The sequence below is a fragment of the Gorilla gorilla genome, chromosome 8, assembly GCF_029281585.2.
Source record: "Gorilla gorilla gorilla isolate KB3781 chromosome 8, NHGRI_mGorGor1-v2.1_pri, whole genome shotgun sequence".
NCBI classification, from domain to species: domain Eukaryota; kingdom Metazoa; phylum Chordata; class Mammalia; order Primates; family Hominidae; genus Gorilla; species Gorilla gorilla.
This window is the reverse complement of record NC_073232.2, coordinates 22,143,733-22,170,766: the sequence shown is the minus strand read 5'-3', so window position 1 is coordinate 22,170,766 and position 27,034 is coordinate 22,143,733. Positions and strand designations below refer to the sequence as shown.

The 27,034-nt window shown below is 40.6% G+C and overlaps 1 protein-coding gene across 7 annotated transcripts in view; it reads right to left on the bottom strand.

Annotated features, from left to right (window-relative positions):
* Positions 1 to 324: 324 nt before the first annotated feature.
* The window catches only part of OPTN (optineurin), a 37,948-nt gene continuing 11,238 nt past the window's right edge, over positions 325 to 27,034 (bottom strand). For all 7 annotated transcript variants that reach the window (XM_031015185.3, XM_031015184.3, XM_031015188.3 and 4 more), the window contains 11 exons: positions 25,635 to 25,817; positions 21,904 to 21,977; positions 19,211 to 19,363; positions 15,770 to 15,872; positions 14,150 to 14,265; positions 12,699 to 12,848; positions 12,227 to 12,320; positions 10,674 to 10,832; positions 6,427 to 6,557; positions 5,046 to 5,125; positions 325 to 1,880 (listed from right to left, as the gene is read on the bottom strand). In XM_031015185.3, coding sequence (XP_030871045.1) covers positions 1,759 to 1,880; positions 5,046 to 5,125; positions 6,427 to 6,557; positions 10,674 to 10,832; positions 12,227 to 12,320; positions 12,699 to 12,848; positions 14,150 to 14,265; positions 15,770 to 15,872; positions 19,211 to 19,363; positions 21,904 to 21,977; positions 25,635 to 25,817 — 1,365 coding nt within the window. In that variant the 3' untranslated portion in view covers positions 325 to 1,758. The remainder of the gene's footprint in view (positions 1,881 to 5,045; positions 5,126 to 6,426; positions 6,558 to 10,673; positions 10,833 to 12,226; positions 12,321 to 12,698; positions 12,849 to 14,149; positions 14,266 to 15,769; positions 15,873 to 19,210; positions 19,364 to 21,903; positions 21,978 to 25,634; positions 25,818 to 27,034) is intronic.

Here is a 27,034-nt window from a genome sequence, read left to right as displayed (position 1 = left end):
TGAAACCATTTGGTTTCCTTCTCTATTTAGGAGACTATAGAAATATATTTCCTCCAGTATAAGATGATAAGGGAAAAAATTTACATTAGAAACCATAACAAAGAAAAGTAAAAATGTCAGAGTTACTTTAGAAATGTCTTTAACAAATATTCTCCCTGAGGTGTGGTAGGGGACTCGTTTAATTGAAATTACTGTTGAATTTGTATCATGTGTTCTCTTGGCATGAAGATATAATGAACTATTTTGATTCTTATTGAAGTGTGTGTGTGTATAGTCAAGTTTGTCTAGGAGAGATTCTTAAGACAAATTTAAACAAAAGAGATCTTTTAATTTTTTCTTAAATGCTTTACTATCTCAATGCATAAACACACTGTTTACTTTTACAGCTGGTCCAGTGTTATTTACTCTTGGCAAATTGTAGACTTACAAAACAAGGCAAATCCCTACCTATTCACCTTCTCAGCAAAAATGACTTCTAACTCAAACAGCACATACTGGGCTCCAGTAAAGGGATCTGCTCATATTCATAGAACTAATGAAAGATATATGACTAAGTATACAGCTTAAATGAAGCCAAATGAGCTTAATACAGAAAATATATATGATGATATTAATCATATATAAACAATGTAAAAGATTCATAAGCAAAATTTTATTTTGCAATCACTAATTCTTGTGATTATGAAGATATAACCTAACCTAGGAAGAAAATAGGCAGCTGTTCTTTTTAGAAATTAATTATCTACTGTACAAGCCCACAGGCCTGCAGGTACAATGAAAGAATGAAGGTAACTTCTTTACACTGTGAGTGGGTAAAGAAATCCAATGAGGCCAATGTTATCGGTTTCATCGATGCCAATATTTTTTCACTTGTCTTGATATTAAGTAAAGGCTAACTGTGCCTATGTGAAAACTTTGGTACAATTATTGTGGCTGCAATAAAACTACAACATACACACATAACCTCCAACAGATCCATTTTAAATGAAGAAAAACAACTATAGTTCATTTTTTAAAATGCTTCAAAAACAGCACATACTGTGGCCACTTCATTGTTCCTGCATCCCTAAAAGGTTCTTAAAATTAATCAGTGAGGTTTCTTCCATCTAATTACATGAACTTTGTCACATGATGTCACATGCTAGCTAACTGCATGAGCAGTGCAGCTGCTCGCATCAACCAAACATAAAAAATACTAAAATTATTATCAGAAGAGTAGTAGGTAAGGATTCTACTTTGCGAGTTGGTGGAACTCCACCAAAGGTGTTCTACGTAGAACAGGTACCTTTTCTTCTCCTTCCTTCCTTCTCCTTCCTTCCTTCCTTCCTTTTTTCTTTCTTTCTTTTGAGACAGAGTCTCGCTCTGTCACCCAGGCTGGAGTGCAGTGGTGTCGTCTCGGCTCACTGCAGCTGCCACTTCCTGGGTTCAAGCAATTCTCCTGCCTCAACCTCGCGAGTAGCTGCGACTACAGGCATGCGCCACCACGCTCGGCTAATTTTTGTAATTTTGGTAGAGACAGGGTTCCGCCATGTTGGCCAGGCTGGTCTCAAACCCTGACCCCAAGTGATCCACCCACCTTGACCTCCCAAAGTGCTGGGATTACAGGCATGAGCCACTGTGCCCGGCCTGTTTTCTTTCTTTTAAAACAAGAATAATGAGGCAAAATATTTGAGTGAAAACAAATAACACAAAAGGACAACTCTTGGAGGAAAAAATCTGACATTTACCAACAGTTTTGGGGAGGTGACACATCAACACTTAAATGATGCAATCCATCACGTGAATCTGTAACGTGTCTATGTCAGGCAGAACCTCTCCACACTTGGGGCAGGAATGAATCGGAATATTCCGCTGTTGCCGCCAGTCCCTGTCCTCAGCTCCTGGGAATAAGTATGATAATTCCATTAGTTCCATTTTGCAGGCAGTTTTGTTTGTTTCACTTGAAGAACAGATGGCGAGTTTTAACATCAGTTCAACTTCGTATTCAACACGTAGTGGGACATGAGCACAGGTGTTTGGTCTTTAACTGAAGTCAGCACGATGCACATAGAGAAAAATCTCTCCAAGTGATACCTGCTTCCCTATTATTTTAGGATTTTTTTTTTTTTTTTTTTTTTTTTGAGACGGAGTCTCGCTGTCACCCAGGCTGGAGGGCAGTGGCACGATCTTGGCTCACTGCAACCTCTGCCTCCCAGGTTCAAGTGATCCTCCTGCTTTGGCCTCCTGAGTAGCTGGGATCACAGGTGCGTGCCACCATGCCCAGCTAATTTTTGTATTTTTAGTGGAGATGTGGTTTTGCCATGTTGGCCAGACTGGTCTCGAACTCCTGACCTCATGATCTGCCCACCTTGGCCTCCCAAAGTGCTAGGATTACTGGCGTGAGCCACTGCGCCTGGCCTGTTTTAGGATTTTTTTCTTTTCTTTTCTTTTTTTTCTTGACAGATGGAGTCTTGCTCTTTCTCCCAGGCTAGAGTGCAGTGGCACAATCATAGCTCACTGCAGCCTCTAACTCCTGGGATCCAGTGACCCTCCTGCCTCGGCCTCCTGAATAGCTGGGACTACAGGCACATGCCACCACACCTGGCTAGTTTTTAAAATTTTTGTAGGGATGGGATCTCACTATGTTGCCCAGGCTGGTTCTGAACTCCTGGTCTCAACTGATCCTTCCATCTCAGCCTCCCATGTACTGGGATTACAGGTGCATTGGTGCATTCTTTTAGGATTTAAACTGTATCCCAGTTTCAAGGTATGCGAAAATACATGGTTTCAGTTCTAGCTACAGGACAATGCATGTTCTAGTAAATACTAGGATATCTGCGAGAAGAAAAGGGATGAATGAGGATATAAGCAAAAGAGGAAGGGAATGTGGAGAAAGAAATCCGCAGAGCCCAGGAGAGGTCTCCTAGAACAGAGTGTACCTTCCCAGAAGCAGAGGCAATCATCTCATTTGTTCAGCAGACACTTTTGAGTCCTCTGGGATGTATAAAGACACTGCTGTGTGCCGGGAGACAGACGTGGTGGAGAAGCCAGGCGAGCGATGTGGCAGCAGTGGCGTGGCAAAGGTGTTAGGCACGAGTGTTAGGCCAGGTGAGTGTTAGGTGCAAGGGTGTCCATGGGAGAAAGGGAAGGGCCCCTAGTTTAGATCTTGGTGCAGAAAGGCCTCCTAGATGCGACCAATTAACTTGAGAGGGGCCTTGAGAATGAACAGGAGTTATCTACATAAAGTTAACAAGGAGGAATGATGGAAGAATGCACCCTATCATTTCCCCCAGTTTTGGAGTAGTACTGAGGTTCAAGCCTCAATCAGAGCATGTTCGAAATAAGCCCTGACCCTAGCTAGGTCCTGGATCCATACAAACTGTGATGGATGCAAGAAATTATTTCTGGCTCCCAGGCATCTCTCTGTTCTGACCTTTCTGGACCAATGCAAACCATCTTGGTTTTTTGGTCTCAGCCTAGACTTTGGTTTGGCTCTCAAAATGTTTGTTTTTGGAGGCAACATTTATTTGCTTCTAAGTACATTACTTGGATGTAGTAACATGTATGAATATTTGAGATTGTGTTCAGCAGCCTTAAGAAGCATTTCTGAAGAGGTATGTATTGATCATAAAGCATGGTTTCCAAAGCAGGGAGCTTTCTAATCACCCCATTGCCAGAGAAGAGGTGTCAGGATCTGGGGCTGCCTTTGCTCTCTGACTCCCAGCATAAGCAGTACCTCTTGCACATCCTGGAGGACTCAAAAGTATCTGCTGAATAAATGAGACCATTGCCTCTGCTTCTGAGAAGGTACATTCTGTTCTAGGAGACCTCTCCTGGGTGGGTGGGTCACCTGAGGTCAGGAGTTTGAGACCAGCCTGGCCAACATGGCGAAACCCTGTCTCTACTGAAAATACAAAATTAGCCGGGTGTGGTGGCTCACACCTGTAATCCCAGCACTTTGGGAGGCCGACGTGGGCAGATCACCTGGGGTCAGGAATTTGAGACCAGCCTGGCCAACATGGCGAAACCCTGTCTCTACTAAAATAAATTAGCCAGGCGTGGTGGCGTGCACCTGTAGTCCTAGCTACTTGGGAGGCTGAGCCAGGAGAATCGCTTGAACCCGGGAGGCGGAGGTTGCAGTGATCCACGATCATGCCACTGCACTCCAGCCTGGGCAAGAGAGTGGGACCCTGTCTCAAAATAAAAATAGAAATAAAAATAAAGTACTTAAGTATCTACCTAGAACACACAAACACCTATAAAATAGCAGACAGGTACCAACATACAGGAATAAAGTACTTTGGAAGTTCAAAATGGAAACAGTTCATGGAGATGGAGTTTGAAATAGATTTTAAAGATGGGGTAAGAGGTCACTGGAAAGAGACTGGAGGAAGACAGGAATATGCATAAGAAAAGGGCGTCTCTGTGAAGGGCATAATACAAGCAAATATAAGCTTAGGACAAGTTCAAGGGGATGATTCAGTCTGGCTAATGTCTGTAAGAGAACAGAGGGAGACACGGTTTAAAAGTGTGGCTGTAGGCCGGGTACAGTGGCTTGCGCCTGTAATCCCGGTACTTTGGGAGGCCGAGACAGGCAGGTCAGTTGAGGTCAGGAGTTTGAGACCAGCCTGGCCAACACGGTGAAACCCCATCTCTATTAAAAATACAAAAATTAGCTGGGTGTGGCGGCGCACGCCTGTAATTCCAGCCACTCGGGAGGCTGTGGAAGGAGAACCGTTTGAACACAGGAAGCGGAGGTTGCAGTGAGCCGAGATCTCGCCACTGCACTCCAGCCTGGATGACACAGCGAGATTCTGTCTCAAAAAAAAAGAAAAAAAAGAAAAAGTGTGGCCATGCCAGGCACCTTCTGGCAGGGTGAAGGGTCTGGTCTGGATTCGGTGGGTAATGGATGGAGATGGGAGTGCTGTGGAAATGAGACTGACGGGTGCTATATTTTTGGTGCCTTGATTTGGAATCCATTGTAGAGAATGAAGCGGAATTTTTCTTGAAGCATCTTTTTCATAGGATAGCTATTTCCTGAAAATCCAGGATCACACGGGACTCACCTCTTTGAACAAGGTAGGCCTGCTGGTCAGAGTCACTTGTTCTCGCCCCATGACGACTCTGCATCTCCATCAAGGACTGCCTGCCGGGATGAAAAGCAACACGCCGTGTGATGTTCTACAACCCCAAAACATGACAACACTGAGCAGACAGTCCACAGAAGTAGGGGAAAAAAGACTCAAACTACACTGCAAGGTTCATAAAAACCAGACTAATTTTAGTTTTAAATACTATTGGCACTAGGAGACTAGTGAAAGTAAATAATTACAGTTAAAAAAAATCAGGAAATAACCAAACTGTCATCAGTAGGAAACAGATTAGAAAGAAGTGGCATATTTATAAATCAAAATACAGCAATGAAGTATAATAAATTACATCCACACATATCAACAGAGAGCTCAAAATCATAATATTATGTAAAGTAAGTTGCAGAACAATACCTACAGTGATCATTTTGTAAAACACAGAGAAATCAATATTATCTGGTTTTGAGATATGATATAGGTATGTGTGTATGTGATATGTAAAAGTATAAAATAGATGGGGAAGCTACCCACCAAATTCCTAACAGCACAAGGTAAAGAAGAAAGGAATATAATGATGGATGGGAAACAAAGGAGACTTCGACTCTAACTACAACTCCCTTTTTCCTTTAATAAAAAAAAAATACTTGAAGCAAATAAAAGCAGCTGTCAATGCAGGAAGGAGCACATAGTAGAGTCTGTTATTTTATTCTCTGAATTTTGCTGTGTTTTAAAACTTTCTCAAAATAAATTTCTAAAACTCAGAAGTAATTTTTGGTAGTATTTTTTAAAGAATATTCAGGAATTTAAAGTGCTACGAATATTTCATCCATGACGATGGCAAGATAGGTCGTTGGGACACGTAACATTATTGTTACAAGTGCATGGTGGCATGCACTTGTAGTTCCAGCTACTCGGGAGGCTGAGGCACGAGGAACACCTGAGCTCAGGAAGTTGAGCCTGCAGTGAACCATGATCATGCCACTGCACTCCAGCCTGGGTGACAGGAGTGCGACCCTGCCCCAAAAAACAAAACAAAACAACACAACATTTTAAAATCAAATCAAAATCCTTGCTTATCTAAAAGCAAGGAGCTTGATCAAGCTCCCACAAGTCTCTGTCAAGCTTTCCTGTAAGACAAACTAAGTGTTGGGAACATGATCACATGAAGTGTAAGTGAAGCAATTATTATTATTATTATTTATTTTTCAGACAGGGGACTCGCTCTGTCACCTAGGCAGGAGTGCAGTGGCGCGAACACAGCTATTCTTATAGTTCAAATCAGGAACGTCTTTGGACAGGCACCTCTTCTACGGCCATGCTGATGTGAGCTCGGGGTCCTCCTCTCTCTTTTCCTTACCTGCCTCCGTCTTCGAAAGCATCATTCTCTTTCAGCAGAACTGCCAGCTGCAATGCCAGTTGCTCCTTTTCCTCGTGAATTTTCTCTCTCGCTGCTCTTTCAGCATGAAAATCAGAACAGTAAACTTCCATCTGTTAGAGGAAAAAAAGATACAGAAGTTAGTACCTACATGAATGCAGATTCTTACAGTGTTTATGCGATGAGGAGGTAGTGCTGTATCCTTCAATAGCCCTTGTGAATCACAGATGCACAATCCTGCTAGAAAACAGTATAATGACCATGACTTTCCAGGTACATTCCGACAGCAGATACAAGCTGTGTTTGTGTGTGTGCTTTAAACAACACAAATCCTGCAACTGCACTGATATAGGTAGTTTAAATACTGTAGGTACCATTAATTCAGCAAAATTATCTGGACTTTTAGATAATAAACAATTCAGGATCAACTTAATATAGTAAATGGCTTATTGATTCTGCCAGGTGTATTTATGAAGGCTGGTCTTAAGCTAAATTTAAAATAATCATCATCACAAATAGATGCTATTTGTTAAATTCCAAACATGTGCGAGGTCCTATGTTGGGTGCTTTACATTTACTATCTTATTTTACCTTAAGAAATATCCTGAGAATAAAGAATGGCTATCCTCATTTTACAAACTTAATGGCTCTTAATCTTGGGAAAATTTGTTAAGTGGCCAAATCAGCATTTGAACCAGACAGAAGACCATTTCCCATGGACTTTTCCATATTCAATCCATGTCCCATGTGTGGTCACCAGCCTCCTAAGATGGCTCCAGTGATCCTTGCCTCTTGGTATTCATCACCTTGTATGTTTCCCTCCCACAATGAATAAAGCCAACCTGTGTAACCTCTAGGATGCCGCAGAAGTGATGGTGTACAGCTTCTGAGACTAGGTCACAAAAGACACTGTCACTCCTTGCTCTCTGTTGGATCACTTGCTTTGGGGGAAGCCAGCTGCCATGACATGAGGGCACCCAAGCATCCCTCTGGAGGAGACCACATGGTGAGGAACTGAGGCCTCCTGCTGACAGCCTGGGCAACATGGCAAAACCTCATCGCTACTAAAAATACAAAAAATCAGCTGGGCATGATGGCATGCACTTGTAGTTCCAGCTACTTGGGAGGCTGAGGCACGAGGATCACCTGAGCCCAGGAAATTGAGGCTGCAGTGAACCACGATCATGCGACTGCACTCCAGCCTGGGTGACAGGAGTGTGACCCTGCCTCAAAAAACAAAACAACACAACATTTTAAAAATTAAGTAATTTTTTAAAAATTATAAATAACAAAACACTTAATAGTGTTTTAATAGTTAATGCTGTCAGCTAATTGAGTGAACTGTTCCATTGGTATTGGAATTTAATACTAATTTTTCACTTTCTATGTTTAAAATTAGTTTTTTCTTTTCAAATTTGCTGGTTCTGAGATATAAATTATTATCCATTATTTTAAAAGTAAAATTAAAAATCTAAATATTCTATCAAAACTATAGTTACTTAAAAGTATGTAATAAAGAGATCATTTTAAGGAATTTCCTATCAATTGTGAGTGGTTCAGCATCTCACAGTGTTGGCGGTGGATCATGGGTGTTTTGGAGTATGACTTAAATTCGATTTAGTCTCACTTCTATCACTTACTAGCTTTGAGCCAGTAAGAACAGAGTCTTTGTTTTGTCTATTCCTATATCCCAGGCAGTAAGAACAGTGTCTGATTTTTTTTTTTTTTTTGAGATAGAGTCTCGCTCTGTCGCCCAGGCTGGAGTGCAGTGGCATGATCTCGGCTCACTGCAACCTCTGCCTCCCAGGTTCAAGCAATTCTCCTGCCCCAGCCTCCCGCGTAGCTGGGACTACAGGTGCCTGCCAAGACGCTCGGCTAATTTTTGTATTTTTAGTAGAGACGGGATTTCACCATATTGGCCAGGTTGGTCTCGAACTCCTGACCTTGTAATCTGCCTGCCTCGGCCTCCCAAAGTGCTGGGATTACAGGTGTGAGCCACCACGCCCAGCTGTCTCTGACATATTATAAGTGCTCAAAAAAGAAGTTATTGAATGAATAAGCAAGAGTATCCATCAAGAGAAAACAAATGTCTATGTCTAGAATGAGCAAAAATACATGACTGCAGCAGAGTGGAAGAACCCAATGACATGAGTTACCCAAGCAAGGAAATGCTCTGAAGAGCTGAGAATGCAGGTTGAGGCTCTATTCCTGTAGAAATAAAACTAAAGCTATAAGTACCAGTCAACTGGCTGCATTTCACAGAGGTCAGCCACTCTGGGCAGCTGGTGATAATGAGTCTGTATGTAGGGAATAACAAACTGCTGACATTATTATATTAAAAATAATATGTTCATCAGATTGGCCAAGGTTTTTAAAATAATGCAAGAATGTGAGGACATAGGAGTGCTTATCTTTTGGTGAGAGTATAATTTTGGTTAGGCATTTTTAGAAGACAGCTTGGTAATATTTACTTAACTGAGAAATGGACATAACTCATGATCCAACCATTCAAATGGATGCTGGCCAGGCACGGTGGCTCACGCCCGTAATCCCAGCTGGGCAGATCATGAGGTCAACTGTTCGAGACCACCATGGCTAATGTGGTGAAACTCCATCTCTACTAAAAATACAAAAATTAGCTGAGCGTGGTGGTGTGCGCCTGTAGTCCCAGCTACTTGGGAGGCTGAGGCAGGAGAATGGCTTGAACCCGGGAGGTGGAGGTTGCAGTGAGCCAAGATCGTGTCACTGCACTCCAGCCTGGTGACAGAGCTAGACTCTGTCTCAAAAAAAAAAAAAAGTTTGATGCTTTATAATAAGACAGCATGGTACCAGAGCAAAGATATATGAGCAGACCAATAAAATAGAACAAAACCCAGAAACAGACCCATGCATATATGGACACAAGTTATGATGAAGAGGGCAGCAGAGCACTTAAGAAAAGACGGCTTAAATGGTGCCAAGTTAACTGGATATTCATATAGGAAAAAAATAAATATTTACCCTTACCTCATTTTCTATACACAAAAGCCAATTTCAAATGGTTTGTACATCTTAATGTAAAAGGTAAGACAACAAAATTTTTAGAAGACAACAGAGGGAATATCTTCCTGGCCTCGGGGTAGTAAAAGTTTCTTAAACAGGACACAAAAAGTACTAATCATAAATGACAAGGCTGATATACTGGACTACCTTAAAACTAAGAACTTTTGTTCCTCAAATGACACCTTTATGAGAGTGAAAAGGCAAAAATAACGGACAAAGACTTATATGTGCAGTATATACAGAAGTCATTACATTTTTTTAAAAAGCCAGGCCAGGCGCAGTGGCTCATGCCTGTAATCCCAGCACTCTGGGAGGTGGAAGTGGGTGGATCACCTGAGGTCAGGAGTTTGAGACCAGCCTGGCCAACATGATGAAACCCCATCTCTACTAAAAATACAAAAATTAGCCAGGCATGTTGGCACATGCCTGTAGTCCCAGCTACATGGGAGGCTGAGGCAGGAGAATCGCCTGACCCCAGGAGGCAGACGTTGCAATGAGCCGAGATCATACCACTGTACTCCAGCCTGGGCAACAGAGCAAGACTCTGTCTCAAAAAAAATGCCAGGCAAACCAAACCAAAAAAAAAAAGGCAGGCTTGATCAGGCACTTCACAAAAGAGGATACCTCAAAGGCCAAAAACACTTGAAAAAGTACTCTTTCCCATTAGTGATCAGGGAAATGCAAATTAAATGAGATACCACTATATACCCTCCAGAGTGGTTAAAGGAAAATGACTGATAATAGAAGTGTTGGTAAGATGTAGAGCCATGGAAACTCTCTGTTGATGGGAGTGAAAACTGGTCCAACCACTTTGGAAAACTGTCTGGCATTACCTGTTAGAAGTGAGTAACATGCAGAGCCTATGATCCAGCGACTCCACTCCTAGGTGTGTACCCAACAGAAATATAAAATATCCACATGTGAATAGAGCAACATGCACAGGAATGTCTTAGCAACGTTAATCATAATGCCACAAACTGGAAAGAATCCAATTATCTATTAAATGTAGAACAGATAAGATCCACTGAGCACTTTCCAAATGTTTCAATTTTAAAGTTTTAATACATTCATGGGTGAAAAAATATATAAAATAGAAAATTATAAACATTCTAAACACCATTGCTTTCCAATGCGAGAATACAGTCAGGGCTGGCCTCGCTCAGCTGGGGTTTTGGAAGGTGCCTCACCTGAGCCCTGAGGATGGTCATGGTTTCCAGGTCCTCCTCCTGCTTGGCAATGGTTTGCTTCATTTCATCCATTTGCAGCTGTTTGGAAGCCAGAGCCTTCTCTGCCAGTTCCAGTTTTTCACTCAGTTCCTTCAGCACTGCCCTGTCCACTTTTTCTGACTGAAAAAGAAACATTTATTCTAGAAATGGTTTTGAAATAATTCTGCCTATTTTAGTAAAATATTAGAAAAAGGTTTATTTTTTTAATTATCAGCTCTGGCCGGGTGTGGTGGCTCATGCCTAGAATTGAGAGGCTGAGGTGGGAGGATCGTTTGAGCCCAGGAGTGGGAGACAAGCCTGGGCAACATAGCGAGATCTAAAAAATGTATCAGCTCTAACCAGTCTATTAATCAGCAACGCTAACTTATTCAGAAAGTTGTATTTAAGTTGTGGCTTGCAAATAATGAATTCCTAAAAAAAAGGTGATAACACCAAAATCAGGGATACAATAACAAACTCCAATCTTAATAAGGCTGTGACTCGTTGATACCGTTATTTTTCCACTTGTTACTTCCTGAAGTCAGTGGAAAAGAAGAAACATGTTTTAAATTTAAAATTATTAGGTCCAAGAGAGGAACACTACTGCTCGGCACGATGGCTCACACCTGTAATCCCAGCACTTTGGGAGGCTGAGGCACATGGATTGCCTAAGCTCAGGAGTTCAAAACCATTCTGGGCAACATGGCAAAACCTCCTCTTTAAAAGAAAATAAATGAAAAACAAAGAGTATATTTACAAGGCTAAAAATTCAAAGATCCCTTCTAATTCACAAGCTTCTGTGGTCTCTAAACTATCACACCATGCTGGCATTATTACTAATTTACTTATTTTTTTCTTTTTTTAGAGACAGGTTCTCACTCTGTCACAGGCTGGAGTACAGTGGCATGATCACAGCTCACTGCAGCCTTGACCTCCTAGGCTCAAGTGATCCTCCTGCCTCAGCCTCCCAAGGAGCTCGGACCATAGGCACGAACATCACACTTGGTTAACTCTTTATTTTTTGTAGAAATAGGGCCTCCCTGTTGCCCAGGCTGGTCTCAGACTCCTGGGTTCAAATGATCCTCCAGCCTTGGCCTCCCAAAGTGCTGGGATTACATGCATGAGCTACCACACCTGGTCCATTATTATGAATTTAAACTGCAGGCTGATGATTCCAGGGTCCCAAATTCACTGACAGCAGGCATGCTGGTCTTGCACAATTCCCCAAAGCAGATGGCCCTTCCTACCCATAGAAGCCCATGCTCTTAGCTCTCCTACAAACCTACCCTTAGAAATACGAAGTGCTTAATCCCTGACCATAGGACATTCACATCATCTTTGCATGCAATAAAGCACATTACACATATGTGGAACATCAGAAGTTACAAACCCTAGATGCAAGAAATAATGATACATTGGAAAACAACCTTTGAAACCAGATTTAGTGAAGGATTCATGTAATTATTTTATATACAAAACGTTCAACAGTTTCTGTTCATTACTAGGCTATGGAAGTAATTTTTTTCAGTGAATACCTCTTTTCTTGTTAGTTCCTCAATTGTTTTCAATGCATTATTATGTTCTTGAAGAAGCTTGTTGTGTGTCATCTGTAGCACAGTTAATTTGGACCTATTAAAAAAGATATTAAAAAATGGAATCCTGGGGAAAATATCATAGAAACCTATAGTCTTGCCTCCCAACTTTCTGAACACTCAAGTAGAAAAATCTTCTCGCCTACCTTTATCACCCCACGACCTACTAGCATTTCTTACTCTCAAAAAAAATCTTTTCTGAAAAATCAAGACAGAGTGCAAACAATCAGCATAACTTCATTATGACAAAACTTTTAAATTTTATCCCCCTCTCTGAGAGGTCTCCTAGGACTCCTTCAGATAAGTGAAAAAGAAAGTTTTTAAAATTTATTCTCAAATCCGAATTCCAATCTGTATAAAAAGGCGATTCTCCCTCCTCTGCCCCGTCACTGCCCTTCTGACTCAACATACTCACTTTTCATCCTCTGTTTTAGCCTGTTCCATTTTGATTTCTGATAGCATGCTTTCCACTTGTAGCTCTAACTTTTTGTTAGTATAAACAAGCTCTTGCTTTTCATTCAACTCTGATGGAATTGCAGAATTTTTCCTTTCAAGGGCCTGACACCTAAGAAAGGTCAAGATTTCATGAGGATAAACAATGCTCCTTTACGTTGCAGTGGCTTTTAAACAAACCCCAAGGTTATGTACAATATAAGAATTTTAGGGCTGTAGGGTTTATGAATGCAAAATGAAATACATAATCCTCCTTGCTTCTTCACTAGACCTGGCCATATTTCTGAACCCTTACGCCTAAACATAAAAAAGTACAGATCTAAGCTCACATGCAGTACTGTCCTCTTTGAATAATTGTTTTAACTAGTCATACAGATACATTTTTAGTATTTAAACACAGACCACAGTAGTAATTAGCTAAAGTGCTTCTCATGTAGTGATGCGTGGATATCTTTTATATTAAAAAAAAGTTATAGGTTCTGTCAATTGCAAAGACTTTAGTTTCTGACAAAGATTCAATAAGGGAAAAAGGAAGTTCCCCTAAGTCTTCTTGAAGATCAGAAAGAGGATTTCAATATAATACAAATAAATGACAGCTATGCACAAAGCATTAATGCCCAGCCCATTAGACATATCATTTAACACAATGTATATAGAAGAAATTACAACACACAATTTACAAATGCCAAGACAGGCTCAGAGAATTGAAATAAATACCTTGCCCAACACAAATAAGTTGCAGACTCATATGTTAAATCTAGGTCTGTTTGTCCAAAGTCCTTAGTTGTAGCTGCCATGTTGTATCACGTTACCATAATTCTACAGAGTGTTGGGAATTATAACCTCAAGAAAACACACACCTCCGTATTGTGCTAGAAACATGTTTGCCAATGAATCCAATAGAACAGCATCAACTTAGGTTTGCTAAGTTTTGGGTAACTTCGTACATCAAGAGAAACAAGCAAATGCCAAACTCTCAATCTACATGTTAGCCTGAAATAATTAACTGATTGAAATAACAAATTGAAATTGACCTTTTTCCAAATAAATGTCACTCAAGATCTTTATGCTCTTTTCATCTTTCTTTATGCTTACTCACATCAATGTCATCAGCTTAAGTCAGTAACAGGAAAACTAGCTCACAGCTTTGTAGAGATCTTACCCAGGCTCGTACATTTAACAAATGCCCCTAAATGGCAGAATTAAAGTTCTCGAGTCCCTAACCCCCCATCTTACAAGTATTTCATGCTCACACATTAACTGGAACATCAGTATATTCTGAATTAATATTTTAATTAGGTGTCTATTTTTCTTTTAGTCATAACATAGTTAAAAAACGATGTTTTTATATAGTAGTATACTTTGTAAAAATGTATATTTCAAAGGAGGATAAAATTGCTCTCGCATTCTTACTTTTCTTGAAGTCTCTTCTTCATTAGCTCAGCTTCGCTGAGTTTTGTATGAGCCTCTTGAAGCTCCTTAAACAGAGATGTCACCTGGAGGTTCAGTGCTTCCACTTCGCTTCCAACCTATCATACGGGAAATCCCAAACATATGTGTACAATTATCATCTGAGATTAAACAAACCTCTTTGGGAGAAAACAGGCTGAACCAATAGTAGCCAATTAAGACTGGCTGGTGAATCAATCCAACTCTGACAATACCCCAAACATCGTGTAGGAAAAGAATGTTTTGGATACTTGGTACTTAGGTTTGCTAAGTTTTGGGTAACTTCTATTTTCTAATAAAGCATGAACTAATCAATTTGGATGCACTGTGATAATGACTTTATCGCTATTAAAATGAACCCTATTCCAGGTTCAGAGATCATAGACCACAGAGGTGTCAAAGCACAGTCCTATCTATCCAGCTAACAACTTGCCCCCATACTCTCTTCCCAGTGTATATTTCTAGTTTACTCAACTATTTTTGTTGTGCAGCCTTTTTCCTGGCAGCTCTATAATTTTTGTAAATGAGTTTCTGATGCCTTGAAAGACCATACTTCCCTGCTATTGGCTGTTGAATTCGTTTTAGTCAACAGGGAACTATTATTCACTGGTGGTCTCTTCATCTGTTTTCTAAATGTTCTCTCTTCTTTCAACAGTAAGGTCTCAGTCTCCTGACATACAGTAGGCATTCAGTGTACATATTTGTTGAATAAATCAATTACCTAAAGTGAGTATTTTATGTAAATGCCTTTCACGTGGGCCCCTATGGCTATCAACCGTCGCGGCTTCATTAACTTCCCAAAGCTGAAGACTCTCTGCAGACTCAAAGGCACCTCTCTCAATTACCAGACAACACTGAACAAGACAACACTGAACCTTTTCCTTTCAAACTACTTTATTCAAACCAGTAATGGGATAGAACCCAAATCTTTCAATTCTCCCTCAAGTTTCTGAGTCATATCCTCAAATGATCTCATTATAAAGTGGACAACATTCCTTTTCCTAAAGTAGGCTTGTTCACTGAAGGACCGAGGAGAAGAAACCAGTCAAGAAGAGACATAGGAAATCGTTTTGTAGAATACTGATAGAAATACATCTTGCAGCTGGGTGCAGTGGCTTATATCTGTAATCCCAGCACTCTGGGAGGCCGAGGTGGGAGGATCACGAGGTCAAGAGATCAAGACCATCCTGGCCAACACAGTGAAACCCTGTCTCTATTAAAATACAAAAATTAGCCAGGCGTGGCCACGGGCACCTGTAATCCCAGCTACTTGGGAGGCTGAGGCAGGAGAACTGCTTGAACCTGGGAGGCGGAGGTTGCAGTGAGCTGAGATCGTGCCACTGCACTCCAGCCTAGCGACAGTGAGACTCCATCTCCAACAACAACAATAAAAAAGAAATACATCTCGCTACAATTGACACAGAGCAGGACAAGGACATATAAAAGGAATAGATAGATAATATTCAATATCAACACGATTTCTATATTTCTAAAGCAAATAACCCATCACAAGATTTGAATTCAGTGGCTGGACTACTCTCGTGTGTGTGGGTGTGATAGTGGCCATGGAATGTTAGGACTCACAGTCTCCGGGCCTTTCTCTTCATCATTCTCTTTCTCTGTGCTCCCCTCTGTTTGGGTTTCAATCTCAGAACGATTACTTGTTTTCTTTTCAAAATCTGAAACTCTGGAAAATCACAGAAGATAGAAAAGTTACTTTCTCTTTGGCTTTAAGAGAAATAGCAATTATTACAGAAGTACTAAAAAGAACATGGTTTACAATTGGGATAAAGGATCAGGGGTTTTCAAAATCTCTACACATTCACTATATTAGCATTAGTTTTATTTTTCATCCTAAAATTGGCTAGAATTGATTCACAGACAAATACACACAGAGGTAAAAGGCAAGTGAAACTCATCTTGAACACCATTTGATTTCATGCAACTGTGCTATGCAGCAATGTTTTTGAAATTGTTTGTGTTTACACATGTGGATGCATGTGTGCTCCATGAACATGGTATCTCATTCATAAGAATTCATTAGAGAAGGAAAGACTTTTCCTTTTAGGACACAGCTAAATTTAAAAGTCACCGAATAAACAACAACAAAAAAAGTAACACCATTCTTAACACCAAATCATAACCACAGGAAAGCCATCCCAATCCAAATGAAACAAGAGACTGTGGTTAAAGACAATGGGTTGAACAGATGCATGCAATTTTTTTCCCAGCCCAAACTCTACTAAAAGGACCTTCAAAAAGCCATGTGCCTACAGGAACAAAGAAAAAGGGAGAGGAAATAATAGTAGGAAAATTTGGCAGTACAGGTCTGAGTGGGGCCTTACCAGCCCAAGAAGGCCGACCTTTGAGCCAATAGTAGGGACAGCCAAGAAGCAACCAGATTCACACTGTGGGAACTCCAGGACACTCAAGCATGAGTGACACCAGGAACCTCTGAAGTGATGACAAAGGTGGGGCCTTAGCTTTCCCCCTAAGATTAGGAACAAGACAAGGATGCCTGCTCTCTCCATTTCTATGTAACACTTTTTTTTTTTTTTTTTTTACAGGATAATCAGGCAAGAAAAAGAAATAAAAGGCATTTAGACTGGAAAAGAAGCAGCAAGACTATCTCTGCGATGACACAATCCTGGAGATGGCAATTCTCCCCAAATCATTTGGGGATACAATGCAATCCCTAGTAAGATCCCAGCTGGCTTTTTTCACAAATTAACAAGCTGATCCTAAAATTCTTATGCAACAGCAAAGAACCCAGAAGAGCCAACAGTCTTTAAAAAGAACAACAAAGTTGGAAGGCACTATCTCTCGAGTGCAATTTCGAGTCTCTCCACCTTCTGATTCCCTTCCCTTAGGCACAGCAGGAGCTGGCTCACAGTTAACTCCTTCCTCATATGGTTAGGCTTTGTGTCCCCACCCAGATCTCATCTTGAATTGTAATCCCCATAATCCCCACGTGTCAAGGGAGAGACCAGGTGGAGGTAACTGAATCACGGGGGCAGTTTCCCCCATGCTGTTCTCGTGATAGTGAGTGAGTTCTCATGAGATCTGATGGTTTTCTAAGTGTGTGGTAGTGCCTCCTGCGTTCCTTCTCCTTTCTGCCGCCTTGTGAAGAAGGTGCCTTGCTTCCCCTTCGCCTTCCGCCAGGATTGTAGGTTTCCCGAGGTCTCCCTAGCCATGCTGAACTGTGAGTCAGTTAAACCTCTTTCTTTTATAAATTACCCAGTCTCAGGCGGTTCTTCATACAAGTATGAAAACGGGCTAATACACTTCCTGATTGCAAAACTTACTACAAAGCTATAGTACTCAAGACATCGTGGTACTGGCGTAAGGACAAACATAGATCAATGAAACAGAACTGAGAGTCTAATGAAGTTGAACTCCTATATCACAACATACATAGAAACAAACTCAAAATGGACCACAGGCTTAAATGTCAGAGATGAAACTACAAAATTCTTTTTTTTTTTTTTTTGAGACAGAGTCTCACTCTGTCACCCAGGCTGGAGTGCGGTGGCCAACTGTAGTTTTGGCCACCGCGCCAGGCCAAAACTACAAAATTCTTAGGAGAAAAACATAGGAGTAAATCTTTGTGACCTTGGGTTAGGCAACGGTTTCTCAGATGGGACATCAAAAGCACAGGTGACAAAACAAAAAGGAGATAAACTGTATTACATCAAAATAAAAACAAATGTGCCGCAAATGATACCATCAAGGGAAAAGACGATCCACAGAATGGGAGAAAATAGTTGCAGATCAGCCGGGCGCGGTGGCTCACGCCTGTAATCCCAGCGCTTTGGGAGGCTGAGGCGGGCAGATCACGAGGTCAGGAGATCGAGACCATCCTGGCTAACATGGTGAAACCCCGTCTCTACTAAAAATACAAAAAAAAAAAAAATTAGCCAGGCGTGGTGGCGGGTGCCTGTAGTCCCGGCTACTTGGGAGACTGAGGCAGGAGAATGGCGTGAACCCGGGAGGCGGAGCTTGCAGTGAGCTGAGATTGCGCCACTGCACTCCAGCCTGGGTGACAGAACGAGACTCCGTCTCAAAAAAAAAAAAAAAAAAAAAGAAAGAAAATAGTTGCAGATCATATATTTAATAAGGGTCTTGTATCCAGAATGTAAAATGAACTCTTATAATTCAACATAAAAAGACAAATAACCCAATTTTTAAAAATGGGCAAAGGCTCTGAATAGACTTTTCTCCAAATCAAACAAACGGTCAACATGAAAAGATGCTCAACATCGCTGTCACTAGGGAAATACAAATCAGAACTATGAGATACCAATTCACATCCACTAGGATGGCTGAAGTCAAAGTGAAAGACAGTAAGAAACAAGTGTTGGTATGGACGTGGAGAAAGTGGAATGCTCATGCACTGCTGGTGGGAATGCAAAATGGCGCAGCTGCTTTGGAAAATGATTTGCTGGTTCCTTAGAATATGAAATAGAGATACCGTATGACCCAGCAATTCCACCCGTAATGATATACCCCAGAGAATTAAAAACACATATCCCAGTAAAAACTTGTACACAATGTTCATAGCAGCATTATTCCTAATAGGTAAAAAGTGGCAACAACTCTAATGTTTATCAACTGATGAATGAATAAACAAAATGTTGTATATATAGACAATGTAAGGTTATTCAGCAAGGAAAAGGAAGTACTGATACATGCTACGTTGTAGATGAACCTCAAAAACATTATGCTACGTGAAAGAAGCCAGTCACAAAAAACCACAGACTGTATAATTCCATTTATATGAAATGTCTAGAATGGCCAAGTCTACAGAGACAGAAAGCACATTGCTTGGAGGAGCAGACAGTGAGTGCTGTTTGGGGGAAAAAATGTTCTAAAATTATATTGTAGTAACAGTGGTTGCACAATCCTGGAATATTCTAAAAAACACTGAAATGTATACTTTAAATGGGTGAACTGTATGGTATCTTAATTATATCTCAGGAAAGCTGTTTTAAAAAAACACATATTTCAAGTTAACCTATTTCATACCTTTCTTTGGCCTCCTTGAGTGCAACTTCAAGTCTCTCCACCTTCTGATTCCCTTCCCTTAGGCACAGCAGGAGCTGGCTCACAGTTAACTCCTCATGTTCCAAGTAATTCTTGGCCCCCTCTGCAGATCTGCTTCTATATTTAGACAATGCCCTGTTCAGTATAAAGGTTAAAAGGTTTTCATCAGAAAAATTCCAAAGACTAAGAAGAGAGTAACCCAATATAACTGGGACCAGCTTAAAGGAACTGCTTTCCAGAACATTCTCCAACTAATTCTCAACTAGTGAACAAGCACAGCTGGTCCTGGGACCCCCAGTGCCAAGCTCCTCCATGCTTCCTAGGGAAGGTGTGGAGACTCAGTGAGGCTCTGGAGAGGCCAGCTTACAATGCACACACCCACGTCCTCCAAACAGTCACTGTGTACCTCAAACCACACCACAAAACCCACGGAACAGTTCAGCAGAGGCAGCCGTGGCTGAAGGTGCCAAGCTTTCCAGAGATCTAGTCTCAAAGGGGACTGCAGTCAGACAAAAGATAAAGGCACATTGTACAGACCACTGGCCTTTCTCCAAGTTAACAGAGACCATCACAGCTTAAGTCAAGGGGAGAAAACCTTTTTCACTTGTGGTTTCAAATAATGAGAGCAGAGAAATGGAGGCTCTGTTGATATGTCAAGTATTTTTCTCGATTTCAAAATCTGACTAAATCAAGAGACATATCAGTGACAAACAGAATCATGATCACTGTTACAAAACATGAGGGATGACTATGATGATGCTAACGGCAGCTACTCTTTCAGTCACCGACTCAGGTTCACATAGCTAATAAACAGCCAGGATTAAATCCCGGTTTCCAGGATTCTGAAGCTTCAACTCCAAACCTGGAAATCAATCTCAGACTAATTACGATACTCACAAATGGTACAGAGCTGTTATTTTAAAAATAGCCATGTGGCTTAAAAGAGGAAGCGGTCTTTGCATCTGGATATGAATGATGAGGAAGTGGCTTTGAAATTTCAACCAGGGCTTTTTTATTTCCCACTACTTCCAGGAACGTCTTTAAATATGACAAAAGCAATGTGGGGGAAACGTGAAGAATTTTTAACCAAAAAAGGGAATTACTTTCGTTTATGCCAATTACTCTGTTTGACGAAAGAATATTATCTAATACTTACTTTCTTCCTTATACAAGGGCTTAGAAACATAATGGAAGACAATTTTTTTCACGTTTTGTAAGTCATTCTATATGCACATTCATCAAGTTATACAAAGAAGGTTTTACAAATCTATGAGATGGCTGGGCGCAGTGGCTCACGCCTGTAATCCCAGCACTTTGGGAGGCTGAGACTGGAGGATCACCTGAGGTCAGGAGTTCGAGACCAGCCTGGTCAACACAGTGAAACCCTGTCTCTATTAAAAACACAAAAAGTTAGCTGGGCGTGGTGGCGGCCACCTGTATTCCCAGCTACTCGGAAGGCTGAGGCAGGAGAACTGCTTGTACCCGGGAGGCAGATGTTGCCGTGAGCTGAGATTGCGCCACTTCACTCCAGCCTCAGTGGCAGAGTGAAACTCCATCTCAAAAAAAAAAAAAAAAAAAAAACTCCATCTCAAAAAAAAAAAAAAAAGATGGATCTCTTATCCATCTATGAGATAAGAGATCCTGGCCGGGCGCGGTGGCTCATGCCTGTAATCCCAGCGCTTTGGGAGGCCAAGGCGGGCAGATCACGAGGTCAGGAGATCAAGACCATCCTGGCTAACACGGTGAAACCCCATCTCTACTAAAAATACAAAAAATTAGCCGGGCATGGTGGCGGGCGCCTGTGGTCCCAGCTACTCGGGAGGCTGAGGTAGGAGAATGGCGTGAACCCGTGAGGCAGAGCTTGCAGTGAGCCGAGATCACGCCACTGCACTCCAGCCTGGGCAACAGAACACGACTCCGTCTCAAAAAAAAAAAAGAGATCCTTAGAGTTCTTTTCAGACAATTGTCTCTTGAATAGATGATTACAGGAGTAAGCAGCTTGCAGAAGGCGAGCTAGCAGTCTCCTTGGTGAGCACTGCTTGCGAGAGTCAAGAGGTTCAGGCGCTCAGTTCTAGGTCTGCCTCCCTCCCCAAGGCCCTGCCACTATTTAAGATGTCTGTTTCCTCACATCTACATAGGACAGGTACACTTGAGACTCCACAGATAAGAAATCTGGGCACTTTTAGGCAACACCCACAATGACTGAGAGTGCTATCAGTCATTGTTACAAAAGATGTTCCAGTATTGGCCATGCCAGCTTATAACTGGGAAGTAGCAGGGAAAAGAAAATGAAAATATTTCACTTATGGAAGCTGGGCAGGCTGGTCTGGGTCAAACGGCACCGGGGAACCAATGAGCAAACATGTCTTTGATTAGGAACAAATCATTGACTTGATTGAGAACCAGTTTGCTTTCACTTTTCATCTGCTGGAGGTGAGACACCACTAGAACAGAGCAGTCAGTGTGAGCCAAACAGGAACCAAACAGTTTTTAATCTTTGCCAGTTTGAGCTGCAACATTAAATAGCATTCAAACCAAATATTCTGGAAAGATCCTGGTATAAATCATAAAGAAGTTACTTCCTCAGGTCACAACATTTGACCTCCGGTGACAAGCACCCAGTGACGAGCCTGCCCAGCCTGTCTGCCTGACAGCCCGAGTCTTCCTTCACATACGTGCCAGTGGAGACTGTTCTCGTGGGCCCAGGACTATGCTTGATTTCTTTTACTGACCCTTCTGCTTCTCCTTCCTGTAAAAACAGAAATGCAAGGGATTTAACACAATATGTCTACAAGACAAATTCTTTGTCAAAAGAAGAAAAAGACAAAAGATGAATTTTTGTGACATGCAACCCAAGGAAACTTCCAAACATTCAGATGTGCACTGTTTAAATGGGGTGGCTCAGAGGAAATGGAAACATACCCTCCCCTCACCTGGCACGCCCTGTCGGGATTATAAATATCCCAGCTAAGGCGTGAAGGTCAGTTTCCTCTCGCCATACACATTCTACCTGACTCTGTAAACATGAAAGCTTATCTGCTCCTCCCTTTCCTTGGCAGTTCCCTCTTTCTCAAGGTTAAGGTCATACAGAGCTGGTGACAACTCCACATATCCTTCCTTTAAAATGCAAAATGCTAGAACTCACTGAGGTAAACTTAAAAAAGAGGCAGTTTCTGTGAATGAGATTCACAAAGCACCATCTTGGCCAAGTTGGTTCCCATTAGAAATTTGTATGCACCACAGCTCACTTAGGGAACAAGATAGTCTAAGACCCACAGGATTTGAAAGACATTTATATTCCAATAACTCCCAGGGAAAATCTTCAAAAATGCACAAAGATAGTTCTAGGTATATATGTATAAATATATATATAATATATTTAGATATTTAGATATAGAAATATATATATTATATAAATATATAATGTTATATATGTAATTATATATTAATTGTATAATATATTATATAATGTATAATATATTCTATATTATATATTATAGAATATATTATATATATTATATAATATAAACAGATATATCTATTATAAAACATATAGATACATATATAAGTGTATATATATTATACAATTATATAATTGTATAATCTATATTGTTATATTCTATATTATATATTATAGAATATATTATATGTATTCATTATATAAATATAGATATATCCACATACATAAATATATAAATATAGATATATCTATATACATAAATATATATAAATATAGATATATCTATATACATAAATATATATAAATATAGATATATCTATATACATAAATATATATAAATATAGATATATCTATATACATAAATATATATAAATATATATAAATATAGATATATATAAATATAGATATATCTATATATAAATATATATAGATATATAAATATAGATATATCTATATATAAATATATAGATATATCTATATATAAATATATATAAATATATATATATCTATATATAAATACATATAAATATAGATATATCTATATATAAATACATATAAATATAGATATATCTATATATAAATATATAAATATAGATATATCTATATATAAATATATAAATATAGATATATCTATATATAAATATAGATATATCTATATATATCTATATATAAATATAGATATATCTATATATATAAATATATATAAATATAGACATATCTATCTATATAAATATATATAAATAGATATATCTATTATAAAAAATACAGATACATATGTAAGTGTATATATATTATACAATTATGTAATTGTATAATATATTCTACAATTATATAATTGTATAATATATTCTACATTATATATTATAGAATATATTATATATTCATTATATAATATAAATACAGATATATCTATTATAAAAAACATAGATACATATATTTTTTCTCTGCTTGGGGCCATGGGGGTTCTAGATATTTTTGATATTTCTTCCTAAATCTTGGGCAGTGCTTTCCAGTTCACAGAAGAAACGCATGCAAAACGTGTTTACACTAAAAATAACTGTCACTCATCTGACAGGGAGAATGAGATGCTAACCATGCACCCTGAAGGAAGAAACTTCATCTGGAAACTTCTCATATGCTGTTGGGTTTCCTGCAGCTTATCGGTTATTGACAGAAGGGTAAGGTTCTTTGGTTAAACTTCTGTCTCAGTAATCTTCGATCACTGGCAGAAAGGGTACTCTGGCAAAATACGCTTTTCAATTGACATTTTAATTATCTTGATTTTGGCCACTGAAATGTATGAGGGGGAATGGATGGCAGGGTTATTCAGAGCTGTTTCCTAACTCTATTGCAGCAAATAAATCAGAAAGCAAAGACAGTCAGACATTCATATTTCAGATATAACCAGTAGGTGAGCTTTTCTGCAAGTTGTTCCCCACTCCTCCTGACTTATCTACAATGTACATTTTTCTCTTCCAAGGACACAATTTGTTTTCTTTTCTTTTTTTTTTAAATTTAAAGACAGAGTCTTGCTCTGTCACCCAGGCTGGAGCGCAGCGGCACAATCATGGCACACTGCAGCATCTCAAACTCGCGGGTTCAAGTGATCCTCCTGCCTCAGCCTCCTGAGTAGCTGGGAGTACAGGTGTGTGCCAATGTGCCTAGCTAACTTTTTGTATTTTTTTTTTTATGTACACACAGGGTTTCGCCAGGTTGCCCAGGCTGGTCTTGAACTCCTGGGCTCAAGGGATCCTGCCTCCTCAGCCTCCCAAAGTGCTGGGATTATAGGCGTGAGCCATTACACCCGGCCAGTCCCTTTTCCTGTATCAGATATGTACTCTGACTCATCGAAAGTGACCATCTATATTACAGAGGATTTTATCCTTGTCTATCTTTCTGCCTGTCTAATCTTTGTTAGTAGCAATGAAGGACAGGCCCCCAGCTGGTGCATCGACCTGCTCTGCTCTTCAATAGGGCTGCCCCTATGCCCAGGCACAGTTGTAACAGATGCTTCTCAAGAGCTTAGGGCCCCCTCGCTTAGCCCACTTCATTTGGGGTTGCAGAGAAATTTGATTTTGATAGCAATGGCTTCAAACTCAGTTCTCAGAGGCTCCTGAGTAGCTGCTTTTGAAAGGGAAGAAAAAGCCAGGACACTCCCTCAACCTACAACCAGAGCAGTTCTGCTCTTTCTTTTCTCCTCTTCTTTTTAATGTATCAGGGTTCCTCATACCACTTTGTTTGAAAAGAGGGTTCTGTTGGCCAGGCGCGGTGGCTCACGCCTGTCATCCCAGCACTTTGGGAGGCCGAGGCGGGTGGATCACTTGAGGCCAGGAGTTTGAGACTAGCCTGGCCAACATGGCAAAAACCTGTCTTTTTTATTAAAAATACAAAAAGTTAGCCGGGTGTGATGGCATGCGCTTGTAGTCCCAGCGACTTGGGAGGTTGAGGCACGAGAATCTCTTGAACCCCGGAGGCAGAGGGTGCAGTGAGCCGAGATCACATCACTGCATTCCAGCCTGGAAGACAGAGTGAGACTCTGTCTCAAAACAAAAAAGAGGGTTCTGTTGTGAAAATATGTTTGCGGCTCCCTTAAGTGAACTGTGGAATACAGCTTTGAGACCTAGTTTGAAAAATGACAGAAAGTTCATGTTCGTGTGGGTTTTTTCCTTTTCTGGTCACAAAAATGTTCAATTTGCCAGGAAATGATGAAGAAAAAAAAAAGACTACAGCTTTCATCATAAAAGGTAATTAATATTTTTCCATTTTAGCTATGATAACCCTTACATGCATTATGCTATACTTAGAAAATGAGAGCCAATTTATCTTTGCTACACTGGAATTTCCTCAATCCTTGGCTTGTGTTGACAAGAAAAAGTGGTATTTGTTTCATCTTTCCAGGTGAGGCTTTATAGTTTGCTCAAAACAAAAATAAAACCAAAAACTCACAGCCATCCTAATTTCAACAAAGGAATCTTCTGAGGAGCCGCTGGAGTTCAGCTTGAGCTGCAGTTCAGACACGATGCCCAACAGGTCTGCCTTCTCTGCTTGTAGCCTCACCACCTGGGTCCTGAGCTGGTCCTTTTCCTGCTCCGCTTCTGCCCTGGGAAGCCTGGAGTCATCAGTGGGGTCCTGGAGATGACAAGGAGTAAAGTAAATGAACAGATCAAACTAAGGCTGGGCACCATGGGCTCACGCCCTTAATCGCAGAGCTCTGGGAGGCTGAAGTGGGAGGATCCCTTGAGGCCAGGATTTTGAGACCAGCCTGGGCAACATAGCAAGACCCCCATCTTTACAAAAAATTTAATAATTAGCCAGTTGTAGTGGCACACACCTGTAGTCCCCATTATTTGGGAGGCTGAGGCAGGAAGACTGCCTGAGCCCAGGAGTTTAAGACTGCCAAGACCCTGTCTCAAAAAAAAAAAAAAAAAAAAAAAAAAAGCCAAGCCAGGCGTGGTGGCTCACGCCTGTAATCCCAGCACTTTGGGAGGCCGAGGTGGGCGGATCATGAAGGTCAGGAGATGGAGACCATCCTGGCTAACACAGTGAAACCCCGTCTCTACTAAAAATACAAAAAGATCAGCTGGGCGTGGTGGCAGGCGCCTGTAGTCCCAGCTACTCGGGAGGCTGAGGCAGGACAATGGCGTGAACCTGGGAGGCGGAGCTTGCAGTGAGCCGAGATTATGCCACTGTACTCCAGGTTGGGCAACAGTGCAAGACTCCATCTCAAAAAAAAAAAAAAAAAAAAAAAAAAAAACAGTCAAAAAACAAATACAAATCAAACTAAGGACCTGGCCATGAGACTCAATTGCCCCCACACCTACTGACAAGGAATTTTCTCAACACCTTTATGCCTTGTGCTTTAATGTAGAAAATTTCAGCTTTTACCTGACAATTTTTTTTTTCCAGACAGAGTCTCACTCTGTCGCCCATTGGAGTGCAATGGCGCGATCTCAGCTCACTGCATCCTCCACCTCTCTGGTTCAAGCAATTCTCCTGCCTTAGCCTCCCAAGTAGGTGGGACTACAGGCGCACACTACCACGCCCTGCTAATTTTTGTATTTTTAGTAGAGATGGGGTTTCGCCATGTTGGCCAGGCTGGTCTCGAACTCCTGACCTCAGGTGATCTGCCCACCCTAGCCTCCCAAAGTGCTGGGATTACAGGTGTGAGCCACCATGCCTAGCCCACGATTTATTTTGACATAACATTTAAAATGGAAATTTTTACATTATTTTATTGTATTCAAATAATCAAAATTTAAAGTAACTTCATGACAAGAAAGAAAGCCTTCCTTGCCATGCTGGAATAATCTGATATCATAGAAATAATCAACCACACTTTGGCAACA